Genomic DNA, 15,094 nt, shown 5'->3' with positions numbered 1-15,094 from the left:
AACTGGGCTAGGCACCAATCTATGAATGTAGCAGAGTAGCATTAGGAATCATTTCGTTGCTTTTGTTGTTATTTGTTTGTTTTTTTTGTTTTTTGCCAGTCATGTTTAGTCTATCCTAGGTCTGTCTCTGGGTCATCCAGCCTCTGGGTCCTGGCCCTGCAGGCAGTGCCGGGGTGAACTCCCTCTCATGGCACGGGTCTCAGCCTGGACCAGTCCTTGGTGGGCCTGGCCACTCCCACAATTTCTGTGCCACCTATGCCCCAACATATATTACAGGCAGGAAAGACTGTATGTTGAAGGTTAACATGTGGCTAAGGAGGTGTCCCAATCCCTCCCTTGGAAGTCTTGCCTGGTTACAAGACATGGTTAAATACTTTTTAACCAAATTCTATCCAGCTACAGGTCCCAATGTAAGCTAATTCTTTGTGTTCTGAGCATATATTACAAAAAAAAAGCAAACAATAACAACAAAAATTCTGTCTGCTTAAGTAAAACCTAGCAAATATTTTGGCCTTATCCCTGAAAGAACTATTTCTTTTTTTTTTCTTTGTATTCTGAGAACTTTTCCTTTTTATTTTATTTTTTTATTAATTAATTTATTTGTTTATAAAAATTTCCACTTCCTCCCCTCCTCCCCATACCCTCCCATTCTCCCCACTCCCTCTCCTCCTCCCCCCCCACTCCCTCCCCTCCTTCCTCTCCAGTCCTAAGAGCAGTCAGGGTTTCCTGCACTGTGGGAAGTTCAAGTTCCTCCCCTCTCCCTCCAGGTCTAGGAAGGTGAGCATCCAAACAGACTAGGATCCCAGAAAGCTAGTACAAGCAGACAAAACAAGACCCAGTGCCATTGACAATGGCTTCTCAGTCAGCCCCCATGTCAGTCACATTTAGAGACTCCGGTTTGATCACATGCTCAGTTCAGTCCCAGTCCAGCTGACCTTGGTGAGCTCTCATTCGATCAGTCCCCTTGTATCCGAGGGTGAACGCATCCCACACGGTTCTGATTTCCTTTTTCATGATCTCTCTCCTTCTGCTCCTCATTTTGGACCTTGGGGGCTCAGTCCAGTGCTCCAGTGTGGGTCTCCGTCTCTATCTCCATCTATCGTCAGATGAAGGTTCCCTCTAGTCCTGCTTTGAAAGAACTATTTCTTAAGACTGGCTTCAAAGCTACAGAGTAAACCTTGTCTCGAAAAACCAAAAAAAATAGAAAGAAAGAAAGAAAGAACTCTTGAGCAGATTTTCGCTTGTGATAGTTAGTATTAGGTTTAGCTACATATGCCAGAGAGCCTTACGAGAAAGGTTTTTCATGTTAAAATCTGGAGTCCAGGAGCTCTTCTGTCTTGCTAAGGATGCTCTGCCCTTCATGTGCCCTTGTGGCCTAACTGGTCTCTAAACTCCAGCTTTTGTAGCCTTATCCCAGCCTGTTAGAAGGAAAAATAGGTGGAGAAACTGCATATGAAGTTGGGCACGGGGACACAACCCTGTAATCCCAGCCCTCAGAGGGCCGAGACAGGATTGTGAGTTCAGGGCCAACCTGGGTTATCTAGCAAAACCCCAAATCAGAAGTTGTATCCTTTTATTTAGGATCATTTTCTCTAAATTGCACATGATCATTCTCCTTTTTTTGTGGTTTTGGGTACTGAAACCAGGGCCTCTCATACCTAGACCGAGGCCACACAGCAGCTCCATCCATAGCCCCTACACATCTTGATTCCCTTTATTTTCCAGAAACTCGGTGGCTACACTTGGCTGCAGAGTAGCCTGGGAGACGTGTACAGGCTCCCAGGCTCTCAAGGGTTCTGTTGTTACAAAATAAAGGGGAGACTGGGTACGGAGGATAATTAGTAGTCTTTTTCTGAGAAGTGCCCCCAAAGTCTGTAATCTGCAGGAGGAATACTGCAGTGGCTACTCCCTGCTGTCATCCGAAATAAAGAAACATAGCCAGTCAGCCTAATGCTTCGGTGGCCTGTTTTTGTTCTTTGGGTCACCCTCTCTTGGGACTCACACCCTGACAGGTTATTAGACTTAAATTAATCCTGGTTATTCCTGAGTGGCTGTGATCTCTTCCTGCATGTGAGCCACCATCACTGGGCTCCCAAACCCCTGGAAGTGGAGACCTTTCTGCCTCGGGTGTCTCCTCTCTTCAAATCGTGTTCTATCCTCGTTCTCACACGCTGGTTTTGGTATTAGCTGACTGTCCATTTCATCCCTACTGGTTCTCTGGTGTGCTGCACTGAGGGTGTATCTAGACTATAAAGCCTGCCTCAAGGTCTGTGACTGATCCAATCAAGGAGTATTTGCTGGATATGTCTTATTCAGCCCGGGGTTCTGCATACCGTTACCCTTCTGTGATTCCCAGTGGTCCCAGGAGCTGGCTTCAGAAGCCTCTTTTCCTGTAGTCTGCTAGCAATCCTGCATGGGCTTCATTTAAGTGAGTCCTATGCAGAATGTCTTAGCGCTGTGATTCTCCAGTGAGCTGCTGTCTCCTGAAGCCTGCTTCCAGCTTCAGCGACTGAGAGCATTTAGCCTTGGCCTCCCTAGACCCTTCGCCGAGGAGGTTAGTTGCTTGCATTCAGTTGGACTCATTTTCTAGGTAATAGGGGGGGCCCTGGGCATGTAGAGCGAGCTCAGTCCAGGAGGCCATGATGGCCCCCGTGTTTCTGATAAAGTTCTGAATGTGCAGAAGTCTTCCGCATCCTGCTCTGCCTGTGCCCTGGGCCTGCTACCAGGGTACTGGTCATAGGACTCCTGAGAAGACCTAGTTCAGTGTGAGTTTTCACAAGCAGATAAGACAAGTCAGTCCTTGGCTCGGCTTTTACAGACGAAGTACCCTGGTTGGGGGACTCTGACCATGCAGGCAGGTACACACCAGGGATATTGGTGAAGCACCTTCAGTGCCACGCAGGCCAAACACCCTAGACAAATTCAGGTGAAAATTCTTTGAAGATGTTGTAACAGCTAGAAAGTCCATTTTCTAAGCTGCAGAAAAGTGTGTTCTTAGAATTAGTCATAGTGTGGCGTCTACAGTGTTAACTATAGATGAATTTTCATGGATAATCCAGTACATGGATGCATAAGCTTCTCTTTCTATCAGTGAGATGACCATGGGAATCCTGTCCGTGTCCGTAAATATCCACTCAATGCTCAGGGAGAGAACTGATAGGAAGGAAGGTTAAAACGTTTTCAGAAATAGCTTATCTCGTGTGCAGCCTTCCTGCTCGGTGTCCCCAATGATGGAATTAAAGGTTCGAGCCACGTTTCTTGGCTCTGCCTTGGGCATTAAAATACCACATTCTGGGATGAAAAGATAGCTCAGTGGATAAAACATTGGGCCTTAAGTTTGAGGGCCAAAATTTGGAATCCACAGGCTTGGATCCCAATACTCAAGAGACAGAGATAGGGTCCCTGGGGAAAGCTGACTGTCCTGTGCAGATGGAAGTGGCAGTCTTTGGGTTCAGGAGACCCTGCCTCAATGAATAAAGTGAGAGCGATCAAGGAAGATTCCCTGGCATCAACTTTAGGTCTCTGTGTGCGTGTGCATACAGTGCGTGTGCTCCTACATACACGTGCCCCTGCACACACATGCAAAAACATCTGTATTCTGTATTGTTCTAAAGTAACCTATTTGGGGGAAAATAATTTCTTAACAGACTGTTAATAGGTGATGGTAATGTCTTTCCAACACTTATGTCCAGTGAGACAGCAGTGACTTGGTGTCAAAAGCACAGGTAAAATTTTGACTAGCTTTCTCTGTGTGTGTGTGTATCTCTAAAATGGAGCTAAATAACCTAATTTTGCCAGACTGTCGTCAGAAAATAAAATATTGACAAAGTCTGGTTGGTTAAGACCTAGACTAAGCTCTAGCAGGTAGTTGTAGGAAGGTGGTTGTTGTAAATTGGTAACTATAGAAACTTCATGGTAAGTACAAGGTTCTATTGTATCATCTTTTCTTTCATTTGGATTTCATTGATTGTTAAAGTTTTCATTTAAAAACTTTTTTTAAAAAATGAGGCTGTTTGGGGCTCAGCAGTAAAGAGAGCTTTCTGCTCTCCCAGAGGACCTGAGCTTCCCAGCGCATGACTGTTTGCAATCCCAAGGGGACCCAGGACCCTTCTTTGGCTTCTTTGGGTACCTGTGGCATACATTCACATAAACACGCACATAACACACACTAATTTAAAAAAATTAAGGATAACTTTGAAATGGGCTATTTAAGGAGAATGATCAAGGTATCATGTTGTAAGGAGCAGAGTCCCTTGTTCCAGCCGCCCGGTTAGCTTACACCCAAAATAATCACACAGAAACTGTATTAATTAAAACACTGCTTGGTCATTAGCTCTAGCCTCCTATTGACTAACTCTCACATCTTGATTTCTATTAAATCTATGTTCACCACGAGGTCATGGCTAACTGGGAAAGATTTAGCATGTCTGACCTGGCGTCTCCATAGTGGCTCTCTCTCTGTCTTCTTCCTCCCAGAATTCAGTTCTGTCTTCTCTGCCTACCTAAATTCTGCCCTATCAGGCCAAGCAGTTTTTTTTATTGATTAACCAATGAAAACAACACATAAACAGAAGAACCTCCTACACCAGTATCAGATTTTCATGTCATTTCTAGCAACAAAATATCTCCTATGTGGAATTCTCTTGATGTGTACAACCACAATGTTACCCTGCTGTGGCTGAAGAGGGAGCAGGAGGCCATGCATATAGTGGCTCCTCCCCACCCTTCTGGCTCCTCCCCCACTTTTTGTGTCCTGACTGCTAATTATCCTGGCTGCCTTGCTTGTGTCTAGGATCCTCACTGTGCCAGTCTGCTTTTCTACACTGTTCCATCAACATCCTCACGTGCTTTAGCATTTCTTCCCTCTTTTTAAAATCAGAACAAAATCCCTCCTCATTTTCATGGTATCTTCATCTCTCCCACCCACCTCTGGCCCCGTTCCCTGTGCCCCGTAACACTCACACCTTGAAGGAGCCGTCTGGATTACCCTCTCGCTCACCTAGCTGTCATTCTTCAGCACACACTCCGTGTCTGAGACCTATAGCACTGATCTTGTCTAGGTCACAGGCTGTGGGGTCCTCATGGACCCCAGCTGTACATTCTGCTCTCATCCTCCACCACCTCAGGAAACAACTGGGACAAAACCCTTTCCTTTGTCTCTTCCGTAGCCAGAACTCTATTAGCTTGGTCTCAAATGCATTTCCTCTTCCCTCTCTCACGTACCCTCTCCCTCTGGGCATCCCACTGACTGAGTCGTTTTGTGTTTGTTTGGAATTCCCAGTCGTGGGGTTATAACCCAGGCCCTTGTACATTGCTGGTCAAACACTATTAGTTTTTTAATTTCTGCTTTAGTCTTCCTTCCCCATTCATTCCTTACTCAGCAACCAAAGTGGTCTTTTAAAGTATATGTTCTGTCTTAAGTCCTGCCATGTTTGTTACCTGGCTGACAAAGCCCTGTGTGACCCATCCACTTCCCATCATGCCTGCTTTCTTTGGTCTCCTTTCTCGCCTGTGCCCTAGGCATACTCGCCTCCTTTTGGCCTTTGGGGACACCCATCTCTGCCAGTCTCAGCTTACTTACCTAAGCATTGCCAGTGACATCTGAGTGTTGTAGTATGAGGGCCAGCTTGTTGGGGTTTCTGTCCCGCCCAGTACCCCAACAAGCCAGCAAGTCCCAAGGAAAATCACACGGAGTCTACATCAGGTTATAAACTGATTGGCCCATTAGGTCAGGCTACTTATTAGTTCTTATAACTTATCTTAACCCATTATTCTGATCTATGTTAGCCACATGGGCTCGGTACCTTTCTCGGTGTGACAGCTTACATGTTGCCTCTTCGGTGGTCTGTACAGGAATGCCGAGGGAGTTTCTTCCTCCCTAGCCTTATCCTATTCTCATTGCCCCGCCTCTACTTCCTGTCTGGTTGACCCACCTATACTTCCTGCCTGGCCAATCAGCGTTTTATTAAAATATATGATTGACAGAATACAGACAATTCTCCCACAGAGTGTGTTCCCTTACACCTCAATAGCTGTTCAGAGTACCCAAGAGGATCACAACAAAGAATCCTGATGTGGCAGGAGCTGACTTGGAGGTAGTAACAAAAAATTGCCCATCATGACAGCTGCGAGCTGCTCATATATGTTGTGATTAGGCCAGGCTGGGGCTAAAAGGAAGGTTAAGGGTAAAGATTGCAGCATCTAAAACACTGAGGAAGATGAATGGGAGGGCTTGTAGTTGGGTGTGAGATATCCAAACTAGGTAGCAGGAAAACAGGGCTCTGGGCCAGGGCCAGCTAGTGCCTGTGATACCCTTGGGGAGTATATGTAGGGCACTGGTGTCCTTTTGTACATCCTTGCTTCTAATGCAGTTAGTTGTGATAGATTTAATTGTAAGTAGGGATGGCCGCTCCACCCCATATACAAAGCTAAAAAGGAGGTGGCCAAGAAAGGCTGTAGCTACATCCTGGTGACTGGGATGGGGAAAGGAGGCTGAAATGAGTGAACTGGTCTGGTTACTCGGTGAAAAGCAGCTGGCTGAGAAAGCAGTGTAGCTTCAGAAATATCGAGTCCCTTGCCAACCACCGGCTCCCCTTGTGGATGTCTCAGGGTTCAAATTGTAATGCAAATACAGAGTGAGCATACGTAATCTGAAACCTGAATTCTAAACTACTCTCCAAAGAAAGTTTGAAAAGTCTGGAAATATTTCAATTCCAAACCAAATGAAGCACACCCCAGGCATTCTGGGCAGGGGATGCTTGGCCTGGATCCCCTGCTCAGAGGCCCTCCTCCCCTGCCTGTTCAGGTGGCTTCTCCCTCACCACCTTGTCCCACCACTCAGCCCTGTTTTCTTTATAGCTCTCCCCACCCTTTGACACTGCTCCTCTGTCTTCTAGTGTGAATTCTACTGATGGGGCCAGGTCTGCACAAGTTCACCTCCAGCCTCTGGCCTGCAGGGCGGTACCTAGCACATAGTTCATACCCAGTGCCATCCAACAGTGAAAGCCACTCGGTTTTTTTTTCTTTTTTCATTCAATCCTTTGATACCTCTGAAAGGGGAAATACATTTCTTCTGACATGAGTTTTGTTTTCAAACTGTGCTTTTGGAAATCTGACCCAACACCTGTGTAACGATCATTACTTACACAACTTGGGATTAGAACTTTTCAGCTAAGGTGATCACTAACTTCCCTGTTAAGAATGGTTGGTTCAAGCCTGGCAGTGGTGGCGCACACCTTTAATCTTAGAACTCGGGAGGTAAAGACAAGGGGATTTCTGTGAGTTCGAGGCCAGCCTAGTCTACAAAGCAAGTACCAGGGTAGCACAACCTGTTCTTCCAGAGGTCCTGAGTTTGTCCACATAGCAGCTCTCAGCCAGCTAGAACTCCAGTGCCAAAGGATCTTCCGGCCTCCTCAGGACATATGCAAGCAAAACACGCATGCACATGAAATAATAGGATTTAAAAGTACTGACTCCCCAGGGGGAAAAAAGTCACAGAGAGATGTGTTCTTTTTCTCTTTTAGGTAAAAGAGCCTCCTGAAATCAATTTAGTTCTGTGCCCTCAGGGCCTAACTGGCGAAGAAGTGTACGTGAAGGTGGACTTGAGGGTGAAATGCCCCCCAACATACCCAGATGTGTGAGTACCTTTATAAGTAGCTTTGACAGCATAGAAACATTACAGTTAAGGAGAATTTTCTTTTTCCTTCTTCTATCTTCCATGTAAAATTTCATTTCCTGTCATCTGTATCTCCATACTACATCAGCCCTAGTCTGCTCCTTACAGATACTAGTATTTACTCGCTGACTTTTATTGCTTTTGCCCTCCTAATGCTTATTTAATAATTCTTTGTCATCTAGAGAGAAGGAAGATCTAGATGCCTAGGATAAAGGTGTGGCGAGCATTTAAAGTGTCTCCGCCATAGCTATTGGAAGTGATGTGGCTTGCAGCCTGCCTGGAGTAAAGGAAGGGATGTTGGAGCCTCTGTTTCTCTCAGTGAGCAGCGTGAGCCTGACCAGCTGGTCCAGGGCTGTCCTACAGACCTTGACTATCCTGGCTCCTCCCCGCTAGTGCCAGGAGTATTCTCCGGTGGTAGAGGCAGCTGTAAACACCTGGGCAGGTGATATCCCACTGGGCTCTTCCGTAAAGTTCCCCAGATCCCCTGCATTGGCGGGGATGGTGGCAAGCAGTTCTAATTTACCGTGCGTGACATGTGAGGGGTCTTGAGGAGAGTGGCAATTGAAAGGCAGAGCTACTTTCCACAGTGGGTGGCACATGAGTGGAGTCTATGATTTTAAGATGTGGTCAAGTCTGAGCTTCCTGGTGTCAATAACTTGTATGCTTCCAATAGTGTTGAGAGAGCATGCATAGTTGACATGTGATAGGCTAATTCCTAAGAAAAGTAAATTTTATGAAATAAAACTAAGACAGTGGTTCTCTGGGCTTTTTGTGTTTCTTTTTCTTTCTTTCTTTTTTTCTTTTTTTTTTTTTTTTTTTTTTTGAGACAGGGTTTCTCTGTAGCCTTGGAGCCTGTTGTGGAACTGTAGACCAGGCTGGCCTCGAACTCACAAAGATCCACCTGTCTCTGCTTCTAGAGTGCTGGGATTAAAGGCGTGCACCATCACTTGGTTTTTTGTGTTTCATGGTGTGGTATACCTGGTACTGGCACTATGTTAGTACAGACTGCTTAGGTCAAGGGCTCATTTTCTCAAGACAGTTCTTGTTTAAATGTCAAGTACAAGCACCCATACTTCTGACTGGTTGTAAATTTAGGGATTCCCACAAACCCTTCAGATTTGATAATTTGCTAGAATGACTAACAGAACTCAAGAAAACTGATTTGCTGATTCGTCATAAAATATTTCATTTAAAACAGCTAAATAAAGCTACACAGAACAAAGCATGGGGAAGGGCATGGACCTGCATGTCCTCTCCAGGCCACCGTCCTCAGCACATCCATGTGCTCAGCAGCTCACTGTATCCTTGTACCCTGCTGCTGTTGTTCATGGGAGTGGGAGAGGTTTTGCTCTACAGGCATAACTAAGCAGTGATTAAGTCATTGGCACTCAGTCTCCAACAGCACCCTTCTCATAGAGGTCTGGAGTATGGTTGGAATACCCCAAGTCCCACAGACACGGCTTGAGCTGTCCATGACTACCTCCATCCTGACACTGTGCAGGCATCCAACAAGAGCTGACCCCACCTCATAAACTCTGGTCTGGTTGAAAAGGGTCTGTGACAAAGAATGTAAGGTGCTGCCTTGAGCTATGTCACTCGGGGAATTTCAAAGATAATGGGGCCTCTGAGCCAGAAGCTGTGGCCAAAGATCGCTGGTAACATATTCTTTATTGTACCATAGACTCAAGCAAATATTTGTTCTTGAAAAGTCAACATGAAAAGCCCAGATACGTGAGTACTAAAATGTTAATTATAGCATAATTTTTGAAAGTAAATTGACTAGCTCCAGGCAGGAAGCTCATGCCTATGATCCCAGTCTTTGAAAGGCTGAGTCTGGAAGACCATGATTTCAAGGCCACAAAAGAACACAAGAGCACAATTTCTTGCCTGGGAGCTACATATATGTTTAAATAGAAGATCTTTGTTAGTTGAATGATCCTATGCAAGATGGGAAATTGAGTTGTAATCCTGACTTATCTGTTGAACAACCCATTTCTGGCTTGTGAAAACCAAAAAGTCTGCAGTTATTGACAAATGTTTCCCGGGAAACTAAAACTACCCTACTTGAAAAGCTCCTAGCTCCAAAGAACTATTCAGATAGTTATATATCCATTCGAAACAAGGATGGGATGACTTTTAAAACAACATAGAAATGCTTAGAGCTTAGAATGTTAAAATGTAATCATATCAACCACCAAAATTATTACTACCATGTCAAAGACATAGATCATTAAAGTTTTACTTATTAGTACAGTATGTAGACGGAAGTTTCTGTCCCACTTGATCCTTCAGCCGTTCAGTCCCAAGTAAGCACACAGAGGCTTATCTTAATTATAAACTGTTTGACTGATTGTTCAGGCTTATTGCTAACTAGGTCTTACAAATTAAATTAACCCATAATTCTTATCTATGTTTAGTCATGTGACTTGGCACCTTTTCTCAGTAAAACATTTTCATCTTGTTTCTTCTGCGTCTCTGCCTTTCCTCTTCCCAGAATTCTCCTAGTCTGGTCTCCCCACCTATACTTCCTGCCTGGCTACTGGCCAATCATCATTTTATTAAACCAATACAAGTGACAGATCTTTACAGTGTACAAGAGCATCATCCCACAACAATAGTACATGACTATTTTGTTAATATTGCTATGTAGGTTTTTTTGAGACAAGGTTTTATTGTGTTACCCTGGCGGACCTAGAACACAATATGCTGACCACACTGGCCTAAAACTCACAGAGATCTTCCCAACTCTGCTGTCCAAGTGCTGGGACTAAAGGTGTGCACTGCTACACCTGGCCAAAAAATTATATAGGGCAGAAGAGGCTGGAGAAATGGCTCAGTGATTAAGCATACTGGCTGCTCTTCCAGAGGACTGAAGTCCCAACACCCACATGATGGCTCACTACTGTCAATAACTCTAGTTCTAAGGGATCTGTACTAGCTGGGTTTGTATTAACTTGACACAAGTTAGAGTCATCAGAGAGGAAGGAGCCTCAGCTGAGGAAATGCTTCTATGAGATCCAGCTGTAAGGCATTTTCTCAATTAGTGATTAATGAGGAAGGACCTAACCCATGGTGGGTGGGGCAACCCCTGTGCTGGTGGTCCTGGGTTCTATAAGAAGACAGACTGAGCAAGCCATGTGGAGCAAGCCCCCCTCCATGGCCTCTGCATCAGTTCCTGCCTCTAGGTTCCTGCCCTGTTTGAGTTCCTGTCCTGATTTCTTTCGATGATGCCAAATAAGCCCTTTCCTTCCGAACTTGCTTTTTGATCCTGGTGTTTTGTCACAGTAATAAGAACCCCAACTGATACCCTCTCCTGGCTTTCATGGGTACTGTGATACACAGACATACATGCTGGAAAAACAACCATCCACACACATTAGATTAAAAAAAAATAATTATGTAAGTGCCAGGGAGCTAAATCAGTAAAGTAGTTGCCATGTCAGCACAGGGACCTGAGTTTGATCCCAGCAGGCTTGTAGAAAGCGGACCATGATGGTGTGCATGACTGATCCAGTGCTGGTGATCCAGCTGGCCTAGCTAGCCCCACGTCCTAGTGACAGACTCTGTCTTCAAAAAATTAGGCAGGCTCTCCTAGGGGCAATACCTAATGTTGACCTCTGTCCTCTACATGCACAGGCACACATGTGCACATTCAACTGTACATATGCACCTGCTCAAAGACACACAGAGAAACAGTTCTGTGAGGCTTAATTCTGGGAACCATTCTGGCCCTTTTTAAATACTGTGACATAGGAAAACGTCGGTTCATGCATGGTAGCACCAACTTGGTGCCTCCGTGAGTGGGAACCCTGGGAGTGGTAGGCTGTGTACTCAGTACAGTTTAGCATTACTAAGCTTTTTAAAATATAAACTAGCTCTCCCAGATTTCATCTGTGCAGGCAGATACTGGCCGCAGGGTCCTGCCCCACAGGTAGGACTGGAGCGCTGGGAGAGCACAGGCAGGTGACTGGTGCCTAAGAAGGCTTCACCAGGGTAATGCCAGGGCCCGCTTAGAAATGCCTGACAGGAAGTGATGAATCATTTTCTCATTGGGAAAATCACGTAAATTCTGTTTAATCCCAGAGAGCTATTATGGATATTTTTTGGTTAGGACTAAAAAGAAACCCTGAGGCCGACTGTGTGATTTCCTTGAGTTTAAAGTATTTTCTTTGATGAGCTCTGAGGAACAAAACAGTGAGCAAACCAAGCCTTGTTGGAATAGCCTGGGTTTGTGTGATACACTTGACTGGTGTTCGGGACACACACACACTCAGCAGCATCCCTTCCTTGTTTATAAGTAGAGTGAGGGGCAGCCCATCGTGGGAATCCTAGATGGACCGTGAAGGCTGCACTCACCTGGCATTCTTGTACTTCTTTCTGGAGCCCAAGGATGTGCAGAGCCCTAGGTCGACTGTGGGTCTAGTCAAGGCCAAGAATTACCCTACGGAGGAGCCCATTGTCAAGAATTACCATACAGAGGAGCCCATTGTCAAGCCACCCGCCAGACAAGAAGCAAGAAAGATTTTTATAGAGAGCATCAGAGGCAGTGATTGTAATGAGTTCATTAAGCTGATACCATCCGAGTTGGGAGTCAAGCCTAGTAGGGGGAAAGGTGGGACTTTGCCTGGCTGGGACTGTCCCCTTCTCCATATGGTATAGCATTGTGTCAGCTGGAGTTGTTGGGCTATAGTTGAAGGCCTTTGAGATTAAGGGGTACATGGCAGGTCCTGAGGTACTGTGCATGGAGTCCTTAGGTGCTTAGGCTTGGTGGGAACCCACAGACTTCCTTCTCCAGTAACTCCTTTCTGTGTTGTTGTTTGTTTTCCAGAGTTCCTGAAATAGAGTTAAAGAATGCTAAAGGTCTGTCAAACGAAAGTGTTAATTTGTTAAAATCGCACCTGGAAGAACTGGCCAAAAAGCAATGTGGGGAGGTAAGGCTTGCTAGACTGGAGCTATGGAAATAATCCAGACCCATTCACCTCTACCCAGTCTGCCCCAGTGTAACATTTAGAGCTCTAACTACAGGATTATAGCCACCATCCCGGCAGTAATGCAGTCAGGGTACAGGCTGATTCTGTCTCCACAAAGATCCCTCATGATGCCCTTCTTGGCCTCTTCTCAGTTCCACTCCCTCTCTCTCCTGTGATCTTGAGACCCACTAATCTGTCCTCTGTTTTTATAATCTCATTTTGGAGATGGGGCATACAGTGTGCAGCCTTTTGAGGCTGGCATTTTTTTTCCCGCAGCACAGATCTCTAAAGAGTTCTCCGAGTGGTTAGATGTAGCAGTAGTTGTTAGGTTTTTATTTTTGAGTAGTATTCTGTCCAGATGTTCCTTTATTTATAAGATGAAACACACCTAGGTTTTCCCCCTTTTAGCCACAGTGAAGCCGCTGTAAGCGTTCCTGTGTGTTCCTCAAGCTGCGGTGCTAAACCCTTCATAAGGGAAAGATGTGTTTTCTGTGCTGACCCGAGTGAGCGGCACGGCCTAGCAGCACCGTCCCGGAGCGCCGGCTGTTTCCCTCGGTGGTCAGGCCCCAGCCAGGGAGCTGCAGCTGGGCGCTATGCCCAGCTGTCATCACGGCTGTCGTCCCACAGGTCTGGGAGGTCAGACCGCAGGGCTGTGCTGTTCAGCCTTACACGGGAGGGGATTCTGGCATTCACTACAACATGGTACAACCTTAGGGACGCTGTGATAATAGAAGTAAACTGTTTGTCAGGCAGATGTTGTAGGACTATACCAGATACTCTGAAATCAGAGAGAGAAAGCAAAATGTGGTTGCCAGGGCTAGGAGAGTTTGGGAACAGTTTCAGTTTAGAAAGTCCTGGAAACAGATGACAGCATTGGAGGAAGGTCATGGCCTCCCAGCATTTTTACCGCAGGTTCAGGTGGTGGACAGTATGCTGCTGGAGTCGTACGCGTAAATTGAAAAACTGCACCTGAGACATCCTCACGGGGTGAGACTTAAGGGGTATAAGGTGTGGGACTGTGCCGTGCAGCTCCATCTTGTCTGTCTAGAGTTTCTTTCCTTAGGTCTGAAGTCCTAGCCGTTGAAAATTTAATTCCGAAAAATTTGTTTCCATTTTCAAGTAAAATGTAATGTAATTGTCAGCACAAGCTTAGGAATTCATCGAGGTAGGGTATTACCTTGTAACCTGCTGCTCAGATGAATCATTTCATTCTTGGTGGCACCAAAAACAATGTTTAGGAGCATTCCCATTTGCCATGGAGTGATGGGACTCACTGTATGTATAGTTCTGATTGACCTGAATCAGAGGTGTGTGCCAGCATGCTCAACATTCCTCTGAGTGATTTTTAATCTGTATTAGCAAGGTGTTGTTGTTGTTGTTGTTGTTGTTGTTGTTGTTGTTGTTTGGTTTTTTGAGACAGGGTCTCACTGTGTATCCCTGGCTGTCCTGGAACTCACTATAGAGACTAGGCTGGCTCCGAACTCACAGAGATCTGCCTGCCTCTGCCTCCCAAGTGCTGGGATTAGTTAAGATGTGCACTGCCACACCTGGCTAAGTATTAGTAGATCTTTGTTAGTCCTGGAAAATAATCCAAAATATTAGCAGACTCCATTTTTTTAATTAGTAAAAGTCAAACTCATGCATTCCATGAGTTGGCAGGTACTTACTGCCTGTCCGTCTTGCGCTGGAACTGACTGGTGTTGGTGCTGGGGAAGCTACAGTGAGCAAACCATTTGGGCTCACTGTGAAGGGCACAAAGTACCCTCTAAGGTCAATGGCAGACTGGAGACACTACTGTTCTGGGAAGTTATGGACGGAGGGCAGGAGAAGCCCCTGAGCATCTGAGGCAAGTCCTGAACCATGCCGCATGGGTGGGAGAGAGGTACAGAGTAAGAGCCACTTTGGAATGTGGTTGCTTTCATTCAGGCCTACAAACTATCAGATGGCACTCATTCAGAAAACGCTAGTAAGGTAAGTCAGTGAAAGCAAACCTTGGACAGCTGTGGCCGTGCCTCTTTCTGGGTTAGAACTGGTCTCTCCAAGTGGTAGGGATTGCCTGCTTTCCCCAGATTTCCCTAGTCTTTTCCTTAGCACTGTCTCTTAGTCTCTAGACTGGCATTTCTCAACCCTAGGCCAAGACGTATTCAGTAAGCTCCACAACTTCTGGTATAACAAAAATGAAATCAACTCCTCCCTCCCCCTCACCCCGGGAGGTGGAATGCCAGGCTTCCTAGGGTACTCTGCTCCCAACACTCAGGCCCCTTAGTAGAAGCAGGAAGAGGTGAGACATTTTAAATGCTCTCTGACAACAGTGGGGGAAGAACCTCAGTGCCACATTCCTCATTGGCAGGAGCAGCTTGAACGCTGTACCCTGAGCTGGGTGCCAGCCAGTGTGGTCTTGGAACCCCCCACCCCACCCCACCCCATGGATGTTTGAGGTGGCTTTTCC

General features: G+C 45.8%; 1 protein-coding gene across 1 annotated transcript in view; it reads left to right on the top strand.

Moving 5' to 3' along the window:
- Nucleotides 1–15,094, top strand: part of Eif2ak4 (eukaryotic translation initiation factor 2 alpha kinase 4) — a 94,929-nt gene that overhangs the window by 4,103 nt on the left and 75,732 nt on the right. The window contains 2 exon segments of the mRNA XM_048459982.3: nucleotides 7,524–7,636; nucleotides 12,504–12,606. Of these exon segments, the coding sequence (XP_048315939.3) occupies nucleotides 7,524–7,636; nucleotides 12,504–12,606 (216 nt within the window).

Source organism: Myodes glareolus, chromosome 10 (genome assembly GCF_982192425.1).
Source record: "Myodes glareolus chromosome 10, mMyoGla1.1, whole genome shotgun sequence".
NCBI lineage: Eukaryota > Metazoa > Chordata > Mammalia > Rodentia > Cricetidae > Myodes > Myodes glareolus.
The sequence above is the reverse complement of the archived record's forward strand: the minus strand, read 5'-3'. Positions and strand labels throughout refer to the sequence as shown.